The sequence below is a fragment of the Anser cygnoides genome, chromosome 5 (genome assembly GCF_040182565.1).
Source record: "Anser cygnoides isolate HZ-2024a breed goose chromosome 5, Taihu_goose_T2T_genome, whole genome shotgun sequence".
NCBI classification, from domain to species: Eukaryota; Metazoa; Chordata; class Aves; order Anseriformes; family Anatidae; genus Anser; species Anser cygnoides.
Genome location: NC_089877.1, coordinates 10,755,486 through 10,775,493, shown reverse-complemented (window position 1 = coordinate 10,775,493; position 20,008 = coordinate 10,755,486). Strand labels below are relative to the sequence as shown.

Genomic DNA, 20,008 nt, shown 5'->3' with positions numbered 1-20,008 from the left:
ATCAGCAGCCACTGAAAATCATTCCAGCTGGAACTACACTGATACAATTTTTGTATCACCTATTTAAGTCAATGCTTCTTTCATTCCCTGCCCCTGTATGTCAGTCAATAGCCATGGAGAAGTGTGGGTGTTGCTGAAGCGGTTGGGAACTTTATTAGGTTCTACATGAAAACTGAGCTCCTTGCTCAGTGAGAAGTATCACTTGATGTAAAACAATAAATGTTAGTCTGCCCCAAACTGGAGACTTAAGGATTTTGAAGAATGCCTCAATGCTGGTTTATTTTCCACCAGGAAAAAAAAAATCAGGAATGTTTGCATTTGATTTGTTTAGAGAATATAGACTTAAACCAGTGAGGCTTCTAACTCATTTGTAAGGTATCGTTCCACTGCGATCTTTATGTATACAACATAGCATAAGAGATCGCTTCACTTAACAGAGTGAATACCTGTCAATGTGTTTGGTATCGCCCACGATATAACATGAAAATACAATTCTTTATAATTCAGAAGGAGTGGTAATTTTAAAACCCGACTCCAGCACAGTTAGAAATATTGAGACAAGCAATTACCGTGAGCACTTGACAACTTTTTTTCAAGTTGAGCTTTTTTATAATGCTTTTTCCATCTAAGTGAGATTGATGTAGTGTGATTTACTACACATAAGTCCCTGAAAATGAGAGGGAAATGTTAATCCAGTGAGCTGCCTATTTTCCATGTCATTAGTGTGGTTTCTGCAGAGAGGGGAAGCGCGAGCTCCCTTATTGGGGCTTCAGAACTACGACACAAAAACTCAGAGGAGGTCCCTAAACAAATCCATATGTAATGGCGGGAGCAATATAAGTTGCATTATTTGAAACTTTTAAAAGTAGCAAACATAATCCAAACCAGTTTTGTATAATCCTATATTAAGAGGTGGTTAGACAAAACATGACCTAATGAGGGATGACAAAGAAAAACAGAGTTCTGTTTTTCAGGTGGGGAAGCATCTTTTTTATTTATATAATCAGATCATAGTGTAATTCAGGTTGGAAGGGACTAATATACTCTTGTCTGCCAAAATGCACATTAATATACTCTAAGAAGATTACTTCAGTGGGGATGAATAATTAATATCTGGAGTTGACTACATAATTTGCACTTTTCCAGATTTGCAGAGTTGAGGTTCAATTTGAATTCCTTAGATGTGCACTTAGGCACACAAATGAGTTCTTAAACATTTAAAATCAGCCTTATGTTTTGTCAGACTCCTGCTTTTCTCTGAGAAGACATTAACACCCACAAATTCAATGACAAAAGGAGAACGAGAGCCAAGAAAAATAATAGTTGCATGGGAGCTGTTTTCCTTCCATATACTCTTGGGGATCGTGCCCATGATCCCTTTTGTCCATAAGGGTGAACTCTATGTATGCAGAGCAATAATACCTCGTATAAATGCATGTTGGAGTGGCTGGAAACTTTTAAAAATAGAAATGTATCTAAATCTAACCTGACTGGTGCTTAAATCTGATGGTATTGCAGCATTTTGCTATAAATTTTATGATGAACTCTAGAGATGAAGTTTCATAATCTCTGCTAACAAGGTAATTTTCAAGTCTGTAATTATGTGGCTTGCTGCAATTTATCAGGAGACTATTATTTTCAGGCATTTTCAGGTCACTGAATCCTCAGGGAAGTAGCAAAACTCCACAGAGCAACAATTACCTGCGTATTTCTGAAAATTCACTTCCCCGTTTGAAAGTATCTAGAAGACTTGGTGCAAATACCTATGTGACTGCATTTACTGTACAGGCATGTACTGGAAACTAATACGCTGTCAGAGTGATAATATTAATGATCATGGAAATACGATGTTACTAAACATCACCATTAAGTACTGCTAATCCACGGGCCACAGGGCAGTACTGCAGCTCTTTTTCTTCTGTCCAGTGCCCTTGGACTGGCTTACATCAGAACTTCTCAAAAACTCCACAGAAGAAGTAGGAATCTGGACCCAAACTGCTGCTGGCTTGCCCCATCCCTAAATCTAAATCCGCAGTTTGGGGCAGATAGCAACCGGCCACTATCAGCATGACCTGCACCTCTGTGTAGTTTCTCCCCATTTCTTTTTTTATCAAAGCTGTTTTCAATTTTCAGACCTTTCTCTGACCACTGGCCGGTGCCCACTCAGCTCTCCTCAATGCCATCTTCTCAGCCAGCCCCTAGTCATCACCCGTTTGAACAGAGTATTAGCATTACATGTTGGCATAGACTTCTCTGTACTTCTCGGTGACCGTCAGAGATGTTGAACTGATATTGTCACAGTTTCTTTTGGAGCGTCCATGAAGGCATATGGCTGGACAGGCTTCTCTGTATATTGCCAGTATTTCTTGGAGTCTTTCTTTGGGCCCTACCAGGCTGGGCTTCACGTGAAGTGACAGATGTGATAATTTTCAGTGGCAAGCTTCAAGAGGACATAGGTAACAGCCAAGCCTGTCATGAAAAATGATTAGTGACTAATATTGAGACTTGAGAAAGCCAGTTTTTGGCATAGACAGGAGGGTAGATCACCAATGTAAATGGTACAGACAAGTTGCAGAGCAAAACGATTGCTAAAGAGCTTCAGCTGCATTTCCAGAAGGAAAAAAAAAAAAAAAAAGTTAAAGTGGTTGAAGTGCCATGACTGAGTGCAAGATACGGGTGTGCTGGTGCTGCTGTGACTGCTGGTGTGACTTAGCACTGGCCTCGAAGCCTGGCAGGGAGGTGTTCCAGCTTGCTGCAGGTACTGTGCTGACAAAGCAGTGTGCGTAAGTCTTACCAACACTGGGATCTCTCTATCTCTCTCTCTCTCTTTTTTTTTTTTTTTTTTTTGTGGCCTGCAATATCTCTGGGGCCACTGTGAAAATATATTCATCTAGAAGCCCATTTAATTATGTGGTTCTGAACATCTGTCAAAAAAGGTCCCCTAAATGCTAAGATACAAGAAACAAGAGTTTTATCTTCTGATGACAATAAATCTAAATGGCTCGTATTCAGGAAAATTTAATTAAAATACATTCAGCTCTTATCTTTCCCAATCTCATTAACTTCATACTTTTGGAGTGCAAAATTTTCTCTGTGCAGCCTCTGGTGTGATGTGCTGCGTTATTTTGCCAAACACCTTTGGATTTTATAGTCAATATACTCTCAGTATGTAGCCTACATCATTTCAGAAGTTGGCCTAAAATCACGCTGACTGACTCCAGACTGCGATTTGCTTTAGGTTGCTGAGTTTGGCTTCCAGAGCCCAGCCCCAGTGCCATTAAAGTCAGTAGGATTCTTTCCGTTGGCTTTTGCAGGATTTGGATGAGATCCATCATGTGTAATTCCTCCCCCTGCTTCCCTTCCCCTCCCTGAAATATCCTTAAAGAAAATTGTAATATAATCTGAAGAATAACAGTTTTGGGCCAGATTTTCAGTTCCTATAAAACCGAATAGACTTTTTCAAGTCAGTAGAGCTATGCTTATTTACATGAGCTTAATATCTTCACGTACAGCCTAATATCTCTCCAATAGTCCACAAAGTTCCCTCAATTCCTTTATGCAAAAACCAAAACAGTTTAAACCATGTTTCGCTTTGATGTCAAAGTCCTATATAGTGACAGCTTACTTTGAACTTCTATCAATTATTTTGCCTGTTATCCCTTCATATAGCCTTAATGCATACCAAAACAATCTATAATTTCTTCTGCGATGGTATTGTCTGGTAATTTGGTCATTTGGATGGGTTTTCTCAGCTTTAATTGGCTGGATAGCAGCGTCAAAATACATTAATGTTATGAATTTATCGACCTTGATAACTGACTAATTAGATTTATTACTGTGGTATCCAACTTCTTTCTCAGAGTTCTCATGCAATGGAAAAGCTGAATTGCGGGGATTATAGGATCTCAACCAAAAGTTTCATCTTCAGCTGAAGGGTGTTGCAGTGGAAATGGCTTTTTCAGTTAGAAATTAGAGCAATTATTTATAGATGCAGGAGAAATCCTTTATACTTCTGTGAGTCCAGAGCAATTTTGAAGCTAGCAGATTTATTCTGGATTCGTGCTGGTGTTCCTGAAATCAAAATATGGCCATAGGAATAAAATTGTTCTCTTGTGGCACAGCACAGCATAAACAATGAGCATATTTAGGATGCAGGAAAACCCCATCTCTACAGAGAGCAAACATTCAATGAATTTTATAATATAATAATAATATATTCAAAAAGGAGGAGAAAGACAGAAGATGTATATTTAACCTGAGCATCGGGAAATAGCATACCAGCCGTAGGTTTTATTTGTCTGTGCAGCAGTCCCTAAGGGGAATTGAACCAAATATATTTTTTACTAACTTTCCATTCCTAACTCTTAATCAGAAGTCCAGATACTAACTTCTTTTGGAACGTGAAGCCCCCTCTGACAATAAGTGGAAGCTGAAATTCAGCAACACTTAACTCATTCCCACGGCAGCATCACATATTGTGGTGGACTGATGGAGGGTTTAACATGCTTTTACTTTACAAGTTCTGGGGACATTTCTCAAAATGTTTTTTTTTTAAAGCATTCAAACAGGAGAAAGCAGCTAAATGAAAGTATGTATACTGTTGTCGTAAGGCACTGTCACTGTTTGAACTGCAGTTTTTAATTTGATGTAAAAACCATTTGTTTCTTTCATGATACATTGTCCAGACTAAAGATGTCATTTAAATCTCATGCCACTGAAGGCTGATCATACATTGTAAGTTCAAAACAAAGGCTTGAAACTATTGAACAAAGCTGGAGAGGAAAGACAAAAAGTGTGGCTGATGAAGATGTGAATCTGATTCTGCTTTCACACCCGTGTGTATTTAGCGAAAAATTTCCCTGTTGCAGAGGGGCTAACTTTCCTGCAATACAGACCAACAGCACACACAGTCTCAGTGTCAGAGAGATCCTAATTAAACAAGGAATACTGCAATTTGCTCTCATTTATTTAGGATAGACCAGAAGTAACTGTATTTTTCAGCGTCTATAAAGCTGAATTGACTTCCCAACGAGTTTCATATAAAAAACAAAATGCTGACACGGGAACAATTATTTTCCTCACACTAAAAAGTTTTAAATGAAAACTTTCAGACAAGATTTTATCTGTAGCTGTTTGTCCAAATAAAGAGCTTGATTCCTAATAAATTTACCCCATTTTCAAACTTCAGAAAGTTTTACAGGTACTCATTTTCGTGTTTTCTCCCCTCCAAATGGATCTGTCAGTTGTAACAGGAGTGAAACAATATCTTTTTAGGCTAAGTTGGGGTGTTCTTATGCTTGTTTTTATTGTTGGCTTGGTGGTGTTTTTATGTTTTGTTTTGTTTTTTTTTTTTTTTTCCTAATATTTTTGCCTTTTATTATCCCGGATTTTGTTTGGTTGGGGATTTTTATTCATGTATTTATTTATTTGCTTTGCTGTCTGTACTCTGTGTAGTGATTGTGCACCACTGGGCTATGTTACAAAAGGTCTGTGTGCCACATAACTCTCAGAAGTGCAAATACTGTAAGCCCTCAAGGGAGTTGTGGACGTGTAGGACAATGTAGAGCTGTCTGAGGATGGTAGCCTGGAGGTGGAACTTTCACAAAGCAAATTTTTAATTTCATGTGCTATGGCTAAATGATGTTTTGCAATTCATGAGACGCATTTAATCAAAGCATGTTTCAATGCATGAATTATGACTTGACTAGGTGCAGAGAAGTTACCTCTGTAATTGGTGAAAAGCCTTATTTGAGTTTAGGCAGAAAATAAGCGTGGACCTTGAGGTCCACACTCTACAATAGAGAAAGGTACCTAACTGGACGGTTGGATACCTCTGTCTTAACCTAAAATTTCTTTGTAAGTCAAGCACCAGTGTTGCTGGAATAAAGACAGCAAGCATAAGCACTACTGAGATCTTCTCCTGGGATGAGCCTAGGGACTTTCATTGTATTTTCTTTTACAACTCAGCATAAATTGAGGTATCTCAAAACAGCTACAGATATAGCAGTTTTGATGTCCCTCCTTATAGCATTTTATTTACAATATATGTCAGCAATACTAAATTGTACTTCAAAACTAAACGGTACTTCATTTCTTCATTTTCTTAAATAACTTTTTTTTGATATTTTAGGAGATAAAGGAATTTGTTTGTTTTTTTTTTTCCCTCACTACTTCATTTATATAGTTCCCTCTCATGTAAACAAAAACCAGTCTCAAAACATATACGATGGTATCTTTACTAATGTATTTTCAAAAAAATCGTCCATGTCCCCTACCAGTTTATACTAACTACGTGAAGAACAGGATCACTCAGTGGCATCAGACTAGGAAAAAAAGTAGTAATGTTTACAGAAAGTATGAAATTTTTTAGTTTTAAATACTATTTCATTTTATTAAAGTTTTTTTTTTATATTCATAGTTATTGAATTCAAATTAAAAACATTCTACAGTTTTGTTTCTTTTCCTTTTATTGTAAAGCAGATTACTAATATATGTCTGCGACTTTTAATTAAAGTAAGCAGAGCTTTTACCAGCAGGAAGAATGAAAGCCCAGTGAATGGTTCACCTTGAAGACTTTTTTTTTCTTTTATATGTAATTTCAGATGCTGCACAACAAACATGTGATGGTCCGTGTTGGAGGAGGATGGGAGACTTTTGCAGGTTACTTACTGAAGCATGACCCATGCCGAATGCTGCAGATCTCTCGAGTGGATGGGAAAACTTCTCCAGTTCAGAGCAAGTCTCCAACCCTCAGGGACATGAATCCAGACAATTATCTGGTTGTTTCTGCCCATTACAAAACCAAGAAGGAGATTAAGTGAAATAAGCTTCTCATGTGATTGGGACTCTATATATGTAGGTCCAAATTATTTTCTCAAGTGTAGCAAAGTTAGTTTATGCTTTAAAAGGACTTCAGAAACTTTCAGACTGGAAATGGCAACCCATTTTGAAGATCTTTGAATTGTAGAAATATTTATTTCTAGTACTGTATCTTTTATAGCAGATTACCCTTGCTAGGCTAATTACTACAATCAGATAAGAAATAGACATATATTTTTAGCCAAATTATTACTCTTTAATACGTGAATGTATACTTAGAGTTACATAAAGGAGTGGATCCTGTTAAAGGAAGAAAATACATAATACAGTATATTTGTATGAAAATCTTATGACATTGAATCCTTGACTGTTAGACTAGTTGAAATATATATATGCAGGTGGAAAATTAGTATTTGTGGAAATTATTTGGTAATGCCTCTTGAAATGAAATCAGAATTGACTATTATTATGGGTTGCAAGATTTTCTTAAGCAATAGAATATAGAGACTTGTTGCATGCCAAACAATTTCCCAAAGTGATTACTTAAAAAAAACATAAAATAGCCCAAGAAGAAAGACCCACAACCCTTCTACTCTTTAAAACAGAAGGCAATACCGAGTGCTAGATCTGCACGTAGATCCTTCCTCTTTCTGACAGAGTTGCCCAATATAGAAGCAGAACGAAGCTGAGAGGTTGCCCCTTCCCCTGTCAGACAACAGAGGTGGCCAGCTGTACTAGCAGGGTGGCGTTTTGCAAGCCATGAAGGGAAGCAGTAAAAGATGCATGGCCCTTCTACCCAAGGAGGGGCTTCAGAAGAGACTAGTCCCTCCTCCATCACAAAACATTATCCTCTTCTTGAATGTGAGCTTTTCCTTCCCCTTATTTTTCATTCTATTGGTCATGCCAAATACAAAATATTCATTATTCTGTCAGTAGAGTGATTCACATTCTTGTAAATCATTCACACACCTCTAAAATAGCTAAAGACATATTGGGGCTTAGTTCATAATTTTGGCTACTTTTCTTTGTTTATATTTGGTAATTTATGTGCCTTATAACTTCCTAGAAAAATCATTTTATAGGATTATTTCACTGACTGTATAAATTCGAGCAGAACTCAGTTGTTTCATTACAAATGAAATAAACTTTTTTAAAATACTCATATGTTTTCAAAGTCTTGTTTGGTATTTGTAACCTGTATTCCTGCACTTTGCTGCTACTGAGTAGATGCCTACAACGTAGAACTGCTTGCTAACCTAATAATAAGGTAAGCAGCAAATGGTGGTGCAAACATTTACTTATGACAGATAGCACAGAAAATACTTGGATTTTGTTTAGAATTAATTTTCCTTTGCAGGAAAAGAACAGAATCAAAAGTGTTCCTGAGGTGGTTTTTTTTTTTGTTTGTTTTTTTTTTAAGTATCAACTGCTATTTTTCTGTACTTTTTAATTTTAATAAATACCTTTATAATCTGCTCCTGTGGTCTTAAAAATTAAAGGCAAGATTTCTATTGGCTACAGCAAGACAAGCTCAAGACCTTGTGTCTTCATGCTCAACGCCTTACTAAAACCAGCACTTGTTATCACACATCAGTAGAACCATCCTACCTATAAATACCTGCTAAATACTAGCAATACACAGTTGCTTGGTGCACAGTACTAAATAGCAGTACATAACTCTAAACATGTTGCTGGAAAGAAAACTTGTAGACTTTTATTCTTATTTTAAGCTATTTTCTAGGAAAAGTAAACATATACTTGAGTGGTAAGTCCTTCAAAAGGCCATAGCAAGACACAAATCTCATAGAAACAATATATGTAGCCCTAAAAGTAGCGGGGAACAGACCATAAGCAGCACTAATTTTTGTTTTGTTTTCAAAAAAGAAAACAAGGAAGCACAGCTAAAAAAAAGAAAAAAGTTCCTAATATATGCAGAGAGATCTGTTTTTAAATGAAGAGAGAAGAAAAAAAAAACAACTTGAAAAAGTGTCAGATGTTTACTTTGCAGTCATGGTTACTCTTTTAAACATAAATAGTTGTGTTTCCATCATCCATGTTTAAGTTTACATTACTATCTTTTCTATAACATATTGGAAGATATTTACATGTTAATAGATTAAGAACAGACATTTACAATTTTATATATATAAGCTATACTTAGATTTATTTTAACATTAAGCATCAACAAATAATCCCAGTAAATCCAAACCAAGATTTTAAATTTAAAAAATAAATAAATAATAAACTAAGGTATGCATTTGGACTGTAGCTAGCAAACAGTCTTTTTTCATTTAGGGTACTCAAGCATCCTAAAATCACATTAAAGTACTACTTGACTTAAAACTTCAACTTAATTGGTGGCATAATAGGAGTCCTATAATGGATTTTTTTTTAAAGTACTGCCTGCTACCACCTAACTGGAGTAAAAGGTTTTCAGGTGGGGCTTCTGTCATTTGATGCACCTGGGATGGGTGTGGAGCAAGGAGAAGGAAGTTAAAGGAGGAGAGTCAATAAAATCCTGCAGTAATGTAACTGCCTTTGGAGAGAGGGGCTGGAGGTATCCTATTTGGAAGGTAAGTGTAGCTCATTAGAGAAGTGGTGTTTTATTATTGTACTAGACTCTGAAGCAATGTTGAAGTTGGTTTTTTGTGGTTTTCTTTGTTCAGAGGAGTTAGGAGTCTGAAATTCACATTACAAAGTTAAAGCTGAGCACCCACATCTTGCTGAAAGAGTTAGAGCGCTTGTTGTTTGCTAGTATGGGAACAGAACAGGTTTCTTGAAGAATGTTATCTGTAGAGGGGAAACAAAGTTGGTCGTTAGCTATTCTGGATGATACTTAAACTTTCTGTGGTATGGTGTGTGGCTAGTAAGGTATCTTGCACAGATTCCTAGGAGACTGAACTGAATATCAGAGTACCACCAGGTACTCTGACCTGCAGTGTATCAGATGTGCAAATGTTCTTTTGTATCCTAAGCAAGATCTGTTGAGACTCTGAAATAGTTCCTTGTTACAACAGTGAGTAGCAAAAAGCTGAAGTGTTGACACATCAATGGAGGTTGACAGTAAGGAAGAGGACCATGTAGTGACTTTAGCTCAACTTATCATCGTGTAACTCTGCAGAGTGTGAGTGTCAGGGAGGCTGAAAGTCTTACAAAGCTGAGCTACTCTCAGCTGGACCAGAGCCTCTTCTTGAAGTGTGAGTTGGGTCATGTAGAAGACAACACGGAAACACTTTTTAGCTGTGAATAAATAAATAATGGTGGTAGAACTCAAGATGATAATCAGCATAAGATGGCTTTTAAAAACTATTATCATATAATGTCAAATAAACATCATAATTCTGGAAACAATTCAGAAATAGCTTGGAAATGTTAATTGTAACACCTGTTAATGTTTATTGCAGAACATACCTTATGTTACCTTGCTGTTCATATTCTATTTGTCTTTTTTTTTTTCCAAGCAGATTTATTTATATAATTGAGTGGGGACAGTACCTTATTGTAGTGATAATTGAGCCTTCATTTGCATTACCAACTTTTCTTTTTTCCCCCCTCTCCCAACAGCAACTCAAGAGATAAAAATTCTATGGTAACCAGCTCAAGGGCTGTTGGTGGGGATGAGTGAAAGAGTGAGGTGTGAATATATGTGTGGGAAGGTATAGCAAGCTTCTTATAACTGAAGACGCAACACTGAATTCATTATATGTGTTCATTTTAGATCAGTGAGATGAGCTGTTTGCCACAGCACGGTGTTACAGCAGCATCTGCTAGAGATGCTTACGAGGGTTTGGCTCTTCTGGGGCTTATATTGTGTACTGCCGTGTTGGCTGCTGACTGGGAAGGAAGCCAAGTGCCTTTACTTTGCTTTGTCTCGTACTTTCTTAGCCTGTGGGTATACTGGAGTCTAAAGTAAGGTGAAACAGACCTTTAAGATCACGCAAACTTTTATGGGGCTGGAGAGGTTTTTCCATCCCAGTCCAGCTGCTGGCACCACTCATACCTGATGAGCTTTGTCTCCGTGATTGAATCTGTCAGGGTGCCCAAACCACATGCTGAAGCCATCTGTTTGGCTAAGGGCTCCCAGTGGTGCTACCTGCCTACCCATGGGGAGCCACAGCTTCTGTGTCCTTGCAAACCTCAGCAAGTCCTGCCCCAAACGTTCTCTGCCTGGAATCAGTGTATCTATACAATATCCAGTAGCAGATGGTTTCATTCTGCAACTATTGCTGCAATGACTATCCTATCACTCAGTTTGAGCCCTTTTGATGTCAGTTCAGAAGCATTGTTTTCTGACTGCCAGGATTTATTTTTTTGCAAGAAACTAAAAATGCTTTCAGAAGGTAAGTGGAAGAGGTGTACTCATAGTGCTGTAAATCAAACAAGGTATCAACCACCTAACTCATCTGAATGTTTTTGAACAGTTTCTGAGGGGAAGTGAACTGACAGGAATGGAGGAAATAAGGACCCAATTCCTATTGAGTTTAATAGCTACTTAGTGCAGCACAAAGTGGTAACAAAGAGGGGGGTGGTATCTGTTTCTCCAAGTAGAGAGCAGCCTGAATCTGTGTAGCCGTTGGCTTTACCACTTAATGGCACTCTGTAGGTAACTATAAATTGTATGCTACTGAACTGCAGTATGTCTTGCTTTCATTCTGATCTGGTATTAATGTTATCAGAAAACTTAGGAAAATAAGAAGGGTTTTTATTCGCCCAAATCATTTCCCCGCTTAGGTTCAGGCTGTGATCACCCAAACAATCAAGCCAGCATGGTGCAGAAAGCTTTTTTTAAAAACAGTTTTATCACTTGGTGATTTGTAATACAGAATAACAGCACCCCAAATCCTCTCAAGTCTTTCTTTGCTGTAGGAATAAATTTCACGTTCAAAACCAGGTCACTTAAAAAGCATGGACATATCTCCTATTTAGTGAAGGGATGGACAAAGAAGCAAGATTTGCTTCTGTGGTAATTCTGGGTTGCAAAATCTCCTTTAAACACAAGGTCCGCTCAATCAGAGGTGATCTGATTTTTGTTTATTCCCACCTTCCAGAAACATTGCCAGGCCAAGAGCCACAAGTAAGCCAGTTGTGTCGGCTGGACCAGGAATCAATGTCAAGTGGTGTGGATGTTCAGCCAGCATGGTTATCTTTAAAATAAATGTAGAGCACTTTTGCTGGTCCAGACGATAGTACCTGGAGCAGAATAGGCTTACCTTGCCCTATCTATAGCAAGTGTGGGTAGCATGTCGCAGCACACTAGCATGACAACTTCACACTGCAAATACCTCTTCTTTTGACAAAGAAGCAGCTTCAGCAGGTGTCCAGGAATCATAACTTACTTGATGAGGTTATTATGTTGATTTCCATGAAAATCTTCGTGATCACAATTCAAGTGCAGACTCTCTGTTAGGTCAGCTTGCTGATCTTCCCTTATGGTTTTAGGGGAGCAATAAGATGGAGAGTGAGAACTAAAATGTGTTAGAAATATCCCAAATGACAAGCCCCAGTGCTAAGTACCACCTATGTATCTCTGTAGGACATCAAATGGGACAGATGTTGGATTGAAATTCACATTGCAAACTTTTTTTTACATACTTTATTACATCTCAATGCATTTTCATTAGAATTAATTGGTCATAGTAATGTTTTTTAAATGCAGTGAAGAGAACAAGTGCAAACAATCAAAGGAAACTACATGTATTCATCATCTGCCAAGGACACAACTTCTTAGCCCTAACAGTATCATATTAACATTGTAAGGTCTATATTCTTGACTCAATTATGAAGGTTACGCCAGGAAATTCCCTGTGTCAGGACTGAGCTCCTAAGACGATGTGAGACACAATTTGGGAAGTAAAACAATTATCTAGTTCAGGGAAGATGAAAAGCCAACATAGGTCAAAATGGGGTCAATGACATGCTGAGCCAAACTTAATGCTTTTCAGGAAAAAGAGGAGCCAGCTTCTTAACGTTGATCATGCTGCAACAAGCTTTCCTTGCCTGTGAAAACAGGGGCTTGAGGTCACTAGTTATACCATAGTTTAGGTAGCTCTAAATAATCCAAGGCAGCTTCACATTTGGGAAGGGAATTACAGACATTCCTGAACACAGAAGAAAAGCGACACAGCTTCAGGCATTTGGCCAATGTTAGTGCAGTGTAACAAACCCACCCAGATAGTACAGAAATTTCAGCAAATGAACTGGCCAACAGATGACATAATGGGTCTCTTGCTTTTTTTCAGTCATCTGAAGTGCAGCACTGCCCTCTTGTGTTTAAAAGGCAAAAAACAACAAAACAATGAATGAAGTGTTTTTAATTTTGTTTTTGTTCCAGTATATTCCTTATAAATACTTATTTTAAGAGAAATTCACATCTGAAAGTGAGGAGAACGATTATTAGACTCACAATAGAACAGCTTTCTTGCTGTAAGTATACAGGGTTTATAAAGGTATTTTATGCAGTGTCAAAAGGCTCCAGTCTGTAAGGGCCTACCATTGAGTCTGCTTTAGTTGTGTTTTTTTTAAAGGCACTAAATCCTAAAGCAGTTCACAAGTTATTAGGAAACTGAAAAGAAATATGGTAACCTACATATCCAAATACATATTTATGAACTCCATCTTATATAAGGAGTTGGAGAAAAGTTTAATTGTAGAGCTCAAAGTAAGTGTTAAACATCACATGGGCATGTGAACTCTGCCTAAGCTGGCCATAAACATAGATGTACCAACCGACCAGACAACATACACACAGACTGACTACAGGGTCAAGACATCATTTCTACGTGAGAAAACCCATCTCACTCCCTTGAGAGGGAACCAATAAAACATGCACACAAAACAGAAGTTGGCCAAAACCTAGTGTTCAGAGGCTTGAGCTCCTAACTTTCTTAGTACACAATTCCACATCTGCCCTCCTGCAATGGCAAAGTACTGCTGAGTCTTCATATGCAAACAGCAAAAGCCACATGATGAGTAAGTGCCACTCAGCTGCAGAAACTGGCAAGTTATTGGCAGTAAACATCAATCTTCTCTCCAGAAGTCATACTTCTTTATCCAACCTGCCACTAAAGAAAAAAACAACAAAATGCACCACAGGTTTGCATGAAGCTGGGGGGGGGGGGGGGGGAATGCCCACACCACAAGGTTGTATGAAGACCAATGCCCTTGTCTAATGCAGTTTATATCCAGTGAGTGGTGGACACAAAGCTCACCAGTGGTAGCATATGTGAACTCCCACCCACAGTTTCACTGCTATGAATGCCCTCATATCCAGCAATAGGGGGAAGAGATAATTGCTTACAAAGCTTGTGTTTCAAGAAATGGATCCACCTATTGCCCTGGAGAGCTCCTGCATTGAATTTCCACCTGGTTTTCTGAGAGTTTATTTAGAAAAGTGGTAGCAATAGCAGCAACCAAGTTTATCAGTAAATATGGCAGCATTTTATATTTTTTAGGAAGAGAAAAAGATAATTGAAATGCCAAGCAATTACTGTACTTAGTTGAATGATATTCTGTAAACTCTGAGCCAAGAGAGCAAGTCTCAAGAGGTACTGAAAAGGGACACTGAGGTCAGGGAGGAGGTTCCCCAGTGCTGAGAGTACCATAAAACTGAAGAGAATCAGATCATTGGTGCAGAAACTGGGAGAAAGACAAGAAAATAAAGCTCTCTGCCATCCTTGCATCCCAGAAATGAAATCTGCTTGAGAATACATGACACATGCTTCTATTTCTATTCCATTTCCCTTTCTCTTGTTTTTTCTTGCATTATTCAATCTTGTAGACAACAATAGAACAAAATTGGATTTTACTCAGTGAATATCAAGACAGTTGCATCATACTGTTTCATCTTTAAACTTACTCTCAGTCCTCCTTCTCCTCCAGAACCTGAAGCTGCAATTCTTTTTTCTATTTCTTCCTGTTTCTTTTTCTTTTGCTCTAAGGAGTAAGTGTTCTTAATACCTCGAGAGGAAGCCTGCGAGAAAAATATTTGCATAAGGTCAGTTATTTTTATGGATAGAAGCCAAACTGCGAGTCTTGGTAACAGTACCTTGTGAACTCTGGTTTGCATGTAAAGATGGAAACAGTAAGTAACGCTACCATGATGTCAAACCAGACTTTCTAGGGTACTTCTTTATATTAAGTGCTCTTGTTCTTGCAGCTATGTGAAGGAGTTCTAGTTTGATATTAATATATCCAGGTGAACATACTTGAATGCAATTAAGCGTACCCAGTTTGCATCCCTTAAGACACAAAGACAGAACTTCACTTGCCCAAAAAAAGCCCTGGGCTTTTGGTTTGTAGTTTTTTGCAGCGTCAGGGCCTCTTCTTGCCCTCATGAACAGACTTAAGTGGGAAGAGACAATTTTGGCAGGTAGAACTTCAGCTGTTTAATCATCCATTCACATTTTTCAAATCTTCTTGTCAAATGGAGACGCTACCAAAGTCCCTGGTAAAAGTTTATCAATTTCTCTTTTTAAAGAGAGTAACTGAGTGATACTTGTATTTTCTTTAATAGCCTAATAGCTACCACAGAACTTCAAAGCTATCTGCAACCCAACTTGCTTCATTTCTCCTTCCTCCCAGGAAACCATTTTAGCCATTTAAGAGCTAGATGAGGACTTCTTTCTCTTATACACTTCTCAAAAGTATATTTCAAGCAGCTATCCTCAAAAACAAACAAAAAAACCATGAAAACGTTTGAGACTACATGTGGATTGCTTTTAATATGTAGTCTGAGACAAAAATGAAAAGTAACAATTTCTACAGAAAGGCTCTGAAGTGTCACTGCTGTTGCTTCAATTACTTATCAAACTCCCTCAAGACCAGGTCAATGTGGTCGTCACCAATAATAGTTAATTTTTAATTCGATATATAATTTCAGTAACACAGAAGTAACACGTGACTCTCTCTTCGTTGATCAGCTGTGGTCTTCAGGATATACTTTTTCCTTACTGTCACTTTTGTATGGTTCATCTTTTAATGACTTTCTTGAAAAGTAAGGATAGGAAGATGGGCTAGCTAGTTCTAGCCACTCTGTTAGATCAATGACATTCTACCTCTTGAAGCTTTAAGTATACTGAAACTGTTAAAACCTAGCAGCCTTAAAAAGATGGAAGACTAAGTACATACTTTTACCCTGATAGAATTTAAGCTAAAAAAAACATTTGGTTGTTCCCACGTTGATAAATCAAACTTGCAAGTGTCCACAATCTGCATTTTTAAGAGAAGTAAAATGTATTGTAACTTGAAATTGCCATTGCAGCAGTTGTATGACAACTCTAGTTCTCAGTATTTCCGTCTCTTGCTTTCAAGTCTTATAGTGTGTGAAAAAGTAACAGTGAACTTGCTCTTCAATTGCTTAATGGTTTTCAAACTCTTAAAGAACTTCTTCCATCCAAACAAGCTCAGTTACCTTGCAGTGGTCTTTTGAGTACTTACCTAGCTGCACAATCTAGTGTGTGTGTATATATTTAAGTATGGAGGTAAAATGTTATCAATACTGTGAAAACTTCATGACAATGCCCACAATCCAGCACGATATCTGGTGTTCCTGCAGAAGCCCTAGCTACTTTCCCTGTAAACCAGCTACCCAAATATATTCTGAATAAATAGCATTTAATCAGGCGTTACCTCCATCTGCCTCTTCTCAGCAGCTTCTGCTAACTGTCTTCTTTTTATTTCCTAAATAAAATGTGAAAGACAGTGAAATTTTATTCCAATACAGTCTGTACCTTCTTTTAAAAGTCTAAATTTTTAAATGACTCAAATCTGTACTGCAAACTGCCACAAAATGCCAACCTTATGTCAATTAGCATCGTTCTTACCTCCACTGCAAATGTGGGAGAACAAAATGTTTTTAGTGACTAATAGGCTACAGGAGCAGCTGCTGACAGAGCTGCAGTCCAACCCTCCCCCCCTAGAAACCTCTATGGGGCTTTCACTGCCCGAAAAACAAGGCTGTAAGGAGAAGACAGTGATAAATGTCCTTGGGGAAGGTAAAGAAGGGGTTGTTGTACTCTTCCTGACTAAAAGCCTCAGGTGGGGAGTGGAAGAGGGAGGACAGGGGTAACCATTCCTGCAGCAGCCCCTGTCACTACAGCCTAAACCTGACCCCGTGAGGCTGGGGGGAGCCCCCAGCCCTGCGTTCAGGGCACCCGCTGCGTTTCTTCCCTTGGCAGGGGAAAAGGAGGCGCGGCCCGGGGGCCGCCCAGCACGGGGGGCGGACACAGGCGGCGGGGCCTCCAGTGTGGGGCCGGGTCTGGGCGGCCCAGGCCCTTCCTGCCCCGCGGGGACAGCGCTGGGCGCGGCCTCCATGTTCCAGAGGAGCCCTCGGGCCGCTTCCCGGCGGGCCCAGGCCCGCGGCCGCTGGGCCTCACCGCGCTCGCAGGCGGCCGGGCCGGGCCGGGGGGGGGAAGCGGCCGGGCCGTACTCACCGGGTCGGGCGTCTCTACCACGTCCTTGACTGCGCCCCCCAGGCAGGGCAGGCAGAGCCCCATGGCAGGGCCCACCGCCGGCACGGCTGGCGGCGGCCGGGGAGGAGGAGGAGGAGGAGGAGGAGGTGGCGGCGGCCCCGCCTGCGGCCTCCGCCCGGCGCCGCGCTCGGGCAGGGCCCGCCCCGCCTCGGGGCCGTGCGGGGGCGGCCGGGGGCGGGCATGGCCGGGCGGCGGGGCCGGGGTGCGGCTGGGGCCGGCCTGCGCTGCCTCCAGCCGCGGCTTCCTCTCCCTGGCCCTGGGAGCCGGCCCTGCGAGCTCTACCAGCTTCTGCTGCGGGGCCTCCGTCCTGGGCAGCGGCAGCACCCGGAGCTGCTGCGGTCCCTGGCTGCTTTGTTGGGTCACTGACAGGGTGAACTGAAGAGGTGTTGAAATCACAATCGGTGACACCACCTGAGGAAGGAACTGTCTCCGTGTAGCTAATGTCCAACCGGTGCCGGCAGGCCTGTAGTCATCCCTCTTCAAAGGATAACAGAGTATTCCAGTTCCCATTTGTTCATGACATTAACGTCAATCTCTATTCACTTAAGGACACAGAAAATAAATCCTTCAAAAAGTAAACTACATTACCGTCATTGTATTAGGGCAAGAGGGACAGCAGTCTAATTAATTTCCAGATCGCTCTGGTAAACCTTATACAGGATTTGGAGTTTACTGGAAGTATGCTTAAATGAGAAGTAGCATTTCATTCCCTGGTGTTAGGCTGCCATCCACTGGCCTTGAGCAGGCACAGGCTGCTTCCACACATTGGGTACGTGTATTTTTGGCAAGAAGGTGTTGATGATACTGATACTGTATGTCAGCAGGGGGCTTCCTGGGATCAGCAGAAAGCTCCTGAGGTCCTAATTCACAAACCTGAGACAACTTCCCTCTGACCAGACAAAATTGTATTTAGCTGTCAGTGATAAAGCAAAATTCAGATTCAAGCATTGAGCCACGTTATCAGGAGTCATGCCCATATGAGAAGTAGTAATACTTGGTGATCTTTAGCTAATGCACAGTGCCCTTTCTGTCTGATTATGTTGGTTTGGCCCAGCTGTATGTTCCAATGCCTGGCAGCCCTTTGGTGCTGTCACGCATGCTATCGTGAAATGAGAACTTGAAAGTCTCTGGTTTCTGCTGTCTGTAGCACTTTTCCCCAATTCCTCCCAACTGGCTTGGTTGGCGCTCCCAGGTGAAGCAATTTCTGAGAGATTTCTGATGTAATTTCTGGGAAATTAGCATAAACTGCTAAATGGGATGGAAGCAAGACGTCAGCATCTGCTAGATTTCTAGAAGTGTCAGAGTAACTAAAGCTTACACCAGATTTAGTGCGGTCTAAAAATTGCTTTCACTTCATGCTCTAATACGATGTTGGTGGGGTGTCTCAGAGGTCCTGTTGAAAGCTGATGGTGACATGCCTGTTGCCAGACGCTTAAATGCTCTGGCACAATCTTAGCTTGCAGCGATCTCATCAGTGAGCACAGCAAGCGCCTTCGTGTGTGGTGTTTTGCTAAAGAACATAGCACGCTCACACACGTGGAAGGTACGCCAGGAGTGGCAGGGCAGGATGGGGATGGCACTGAGCCTCACAGCCCCCTTCTTGTGCTGAGGCAAGATCAATGGCTATCTCATCGTGCAGCTTTCAGCCCTTTTTGACTTGCATGTATAGCTGCAGAAAAGATTATTCACTTTTCTTTGTTTATCATTTATGTTCATCCTGAGGTGCACTTTTTCCCATTTTAATATTTTTAAATGTTCACATCCTTTAGAAAGCTCCTAGTCATAGGTGAATTAGCACTTTGTTGGATTCAGCCTTTTGTCCCCTTTGAAATGGTTTGCTGTGCTTTGCTGTCAAGAACTGCCATGCAAACCTCTTTCTTCCATGCTGGCCTTGTTTCCCTGTGTTTCCTGATACTGAATTTTCCTAAAGTCTTTTCTTCTTTCCTGTATCTTCTTTCTATTCCTTTTTCTTAAAATTTTCCTACCTTCTCTTTTGTCCTAGTTATTTATAGTAGCTATGGCATTACTCTGTTCAACAACATTTCCTGAACTTGCATTTTTCTATACATCCCTTACCAGGGGTTATGTGAAGAGTGTTAGAAGTACTCTTCACAAACAATGCCACATCTGTGCAGTTTCTTTCCTGTCTCAGTGCTATTGAACCAAGTACTTATTTTTGTGTTCTTGTCCTGCCATTTATTCCACGAGTACATGATGTCATGTGTTACTGTAATTCTAGTTCTTGTGTCTGTTCCCTGCAGCTCTAATTAGCCATCAGACAGGATTATTGTGTCGCTAAACGAAATACTCTGAGCAAGTCACAGCATGGCCCTGGGCTTTCTGAAGTGAGCATCAGAAGTGTGGCTGTTTTCCTGGGAGACTGGTCAGGCTGGAGGGAGGGAGCAGGAGGCTCACCTGCCTCCTTCCCTCCTTTGTGGGTGGAGGCTGTCTGCAGGAGGGCACAAAGCTGCAGCAGCGTGGCCAGACTGTGGTGTTCCAGAAGCTGTGGCATGTTCTGGGGTGTTATGATTTAACTTGATGCTTTGTAATGGAAGCAGTTATTGTTATCATTTCTGAGCTTTCAAGGTGCTATGGTTTTATAGTCATATGGCTTAAGCAATTAAGTGATGAGGGCTTGTCAAGCTTCAGGTTAGATCCCAGGGGTTCGTGGTTGCTGCAGTCCCCTGTATACTCCATCAGTATCATGATAACCTATGAAT

The 20,008-nt window shown here is 40.2% G+C and overlaps 2 protein-coding genes across 9 annotated transcripts in view; one reads left to right on the top strand and one right to left on the bottom strand.

Moving 5' to 3' along the window:
• The window catches only part of GAS2 (growth arrest specific 2), a 92,295-nt gene extending 84,916 nt beyond the window's left edge, over window positions 1-7,379 (top strand). For 6 of the 7 annotated variants that reach the window (XM_013177798.3, XM_048050887.2, XM_048050884.2 and 3 more), the window contains exon 8: window positions 6,603-7,379. In XM_013177798.3, coding sequence (XP_013033252.1) covers window positions 6,603-6,821 — 219 coding nt within the window. In that variant the 3' untranslated portion in view covers window positions 6,822-7,379. The remainder of the gene's footprint in view (window positions 1-6,602) is intronic. The other variant, XM_066997458.1, reaches the window with a different exon arrangement.
• Window positions 7,380-9,247: 1,868 nt separating this feature from the next.
• Window positions 9,248-17,441, bottom strand: SVIP (small VCP interacting protein). 2 transcript variants are annotated; one of them, XM_048050889.2, is made up of 4 exons: window positions 17,250-17,441; window positions 16,447-16,497; window positions 14,675-14,788; window positions 9,248-12,245 (listed from the first exon to the last, which is right to left on the bottom strand). In XM_048050889.2, exons 1-4 carry the CDS (start codon window positions 17,310-17,312, stop codon window positions 12,228-12,230), a joined length of 246 nt encoding a protein of 81 aa, XP_047906846.1. In that variant the 5' UTR covers window positions 17,313-17,441; the 3' UTR covers window positions 9,248-12,227. The 2 variants fall into 2 exon arrangements, with proteins under 2 accessions (XP_047906846.1, XP_047906847.1); XM_048050890.2 differs by lacking the exon at window positions 9,248-12,245 and adding an exon at window positions 13,115-13,880 and having other exon boundaries at window positions 17,250-17,439.
• Window positions 17,442-20,008: the final 2,567 nt, after the last annotated feature.

Coding starts and splice junctions, on each gene's coding strand:
- SVIP (XM_048050889.2), bottom strand. CDS start 17,312: ATGGGGCTCTGCCTGCCCTGCCTGGGGGGCGCAGTCAAGGACGTGGTA. Junction 16,498..17,249: donor TGGTAGAGACGCCCGACCCG/GTGAGTACGGCC, acceptor CATTTTATTTAG/GAAATAAAAAGAAGACAGTT. Junction 14,789..16,446: donor CTGAGAAGAGGCAGATGGAG/GTAACGCCTGAT, acceptor TTTTTCTCGCAG/GCTTCCTCTCGAGGTATTAA.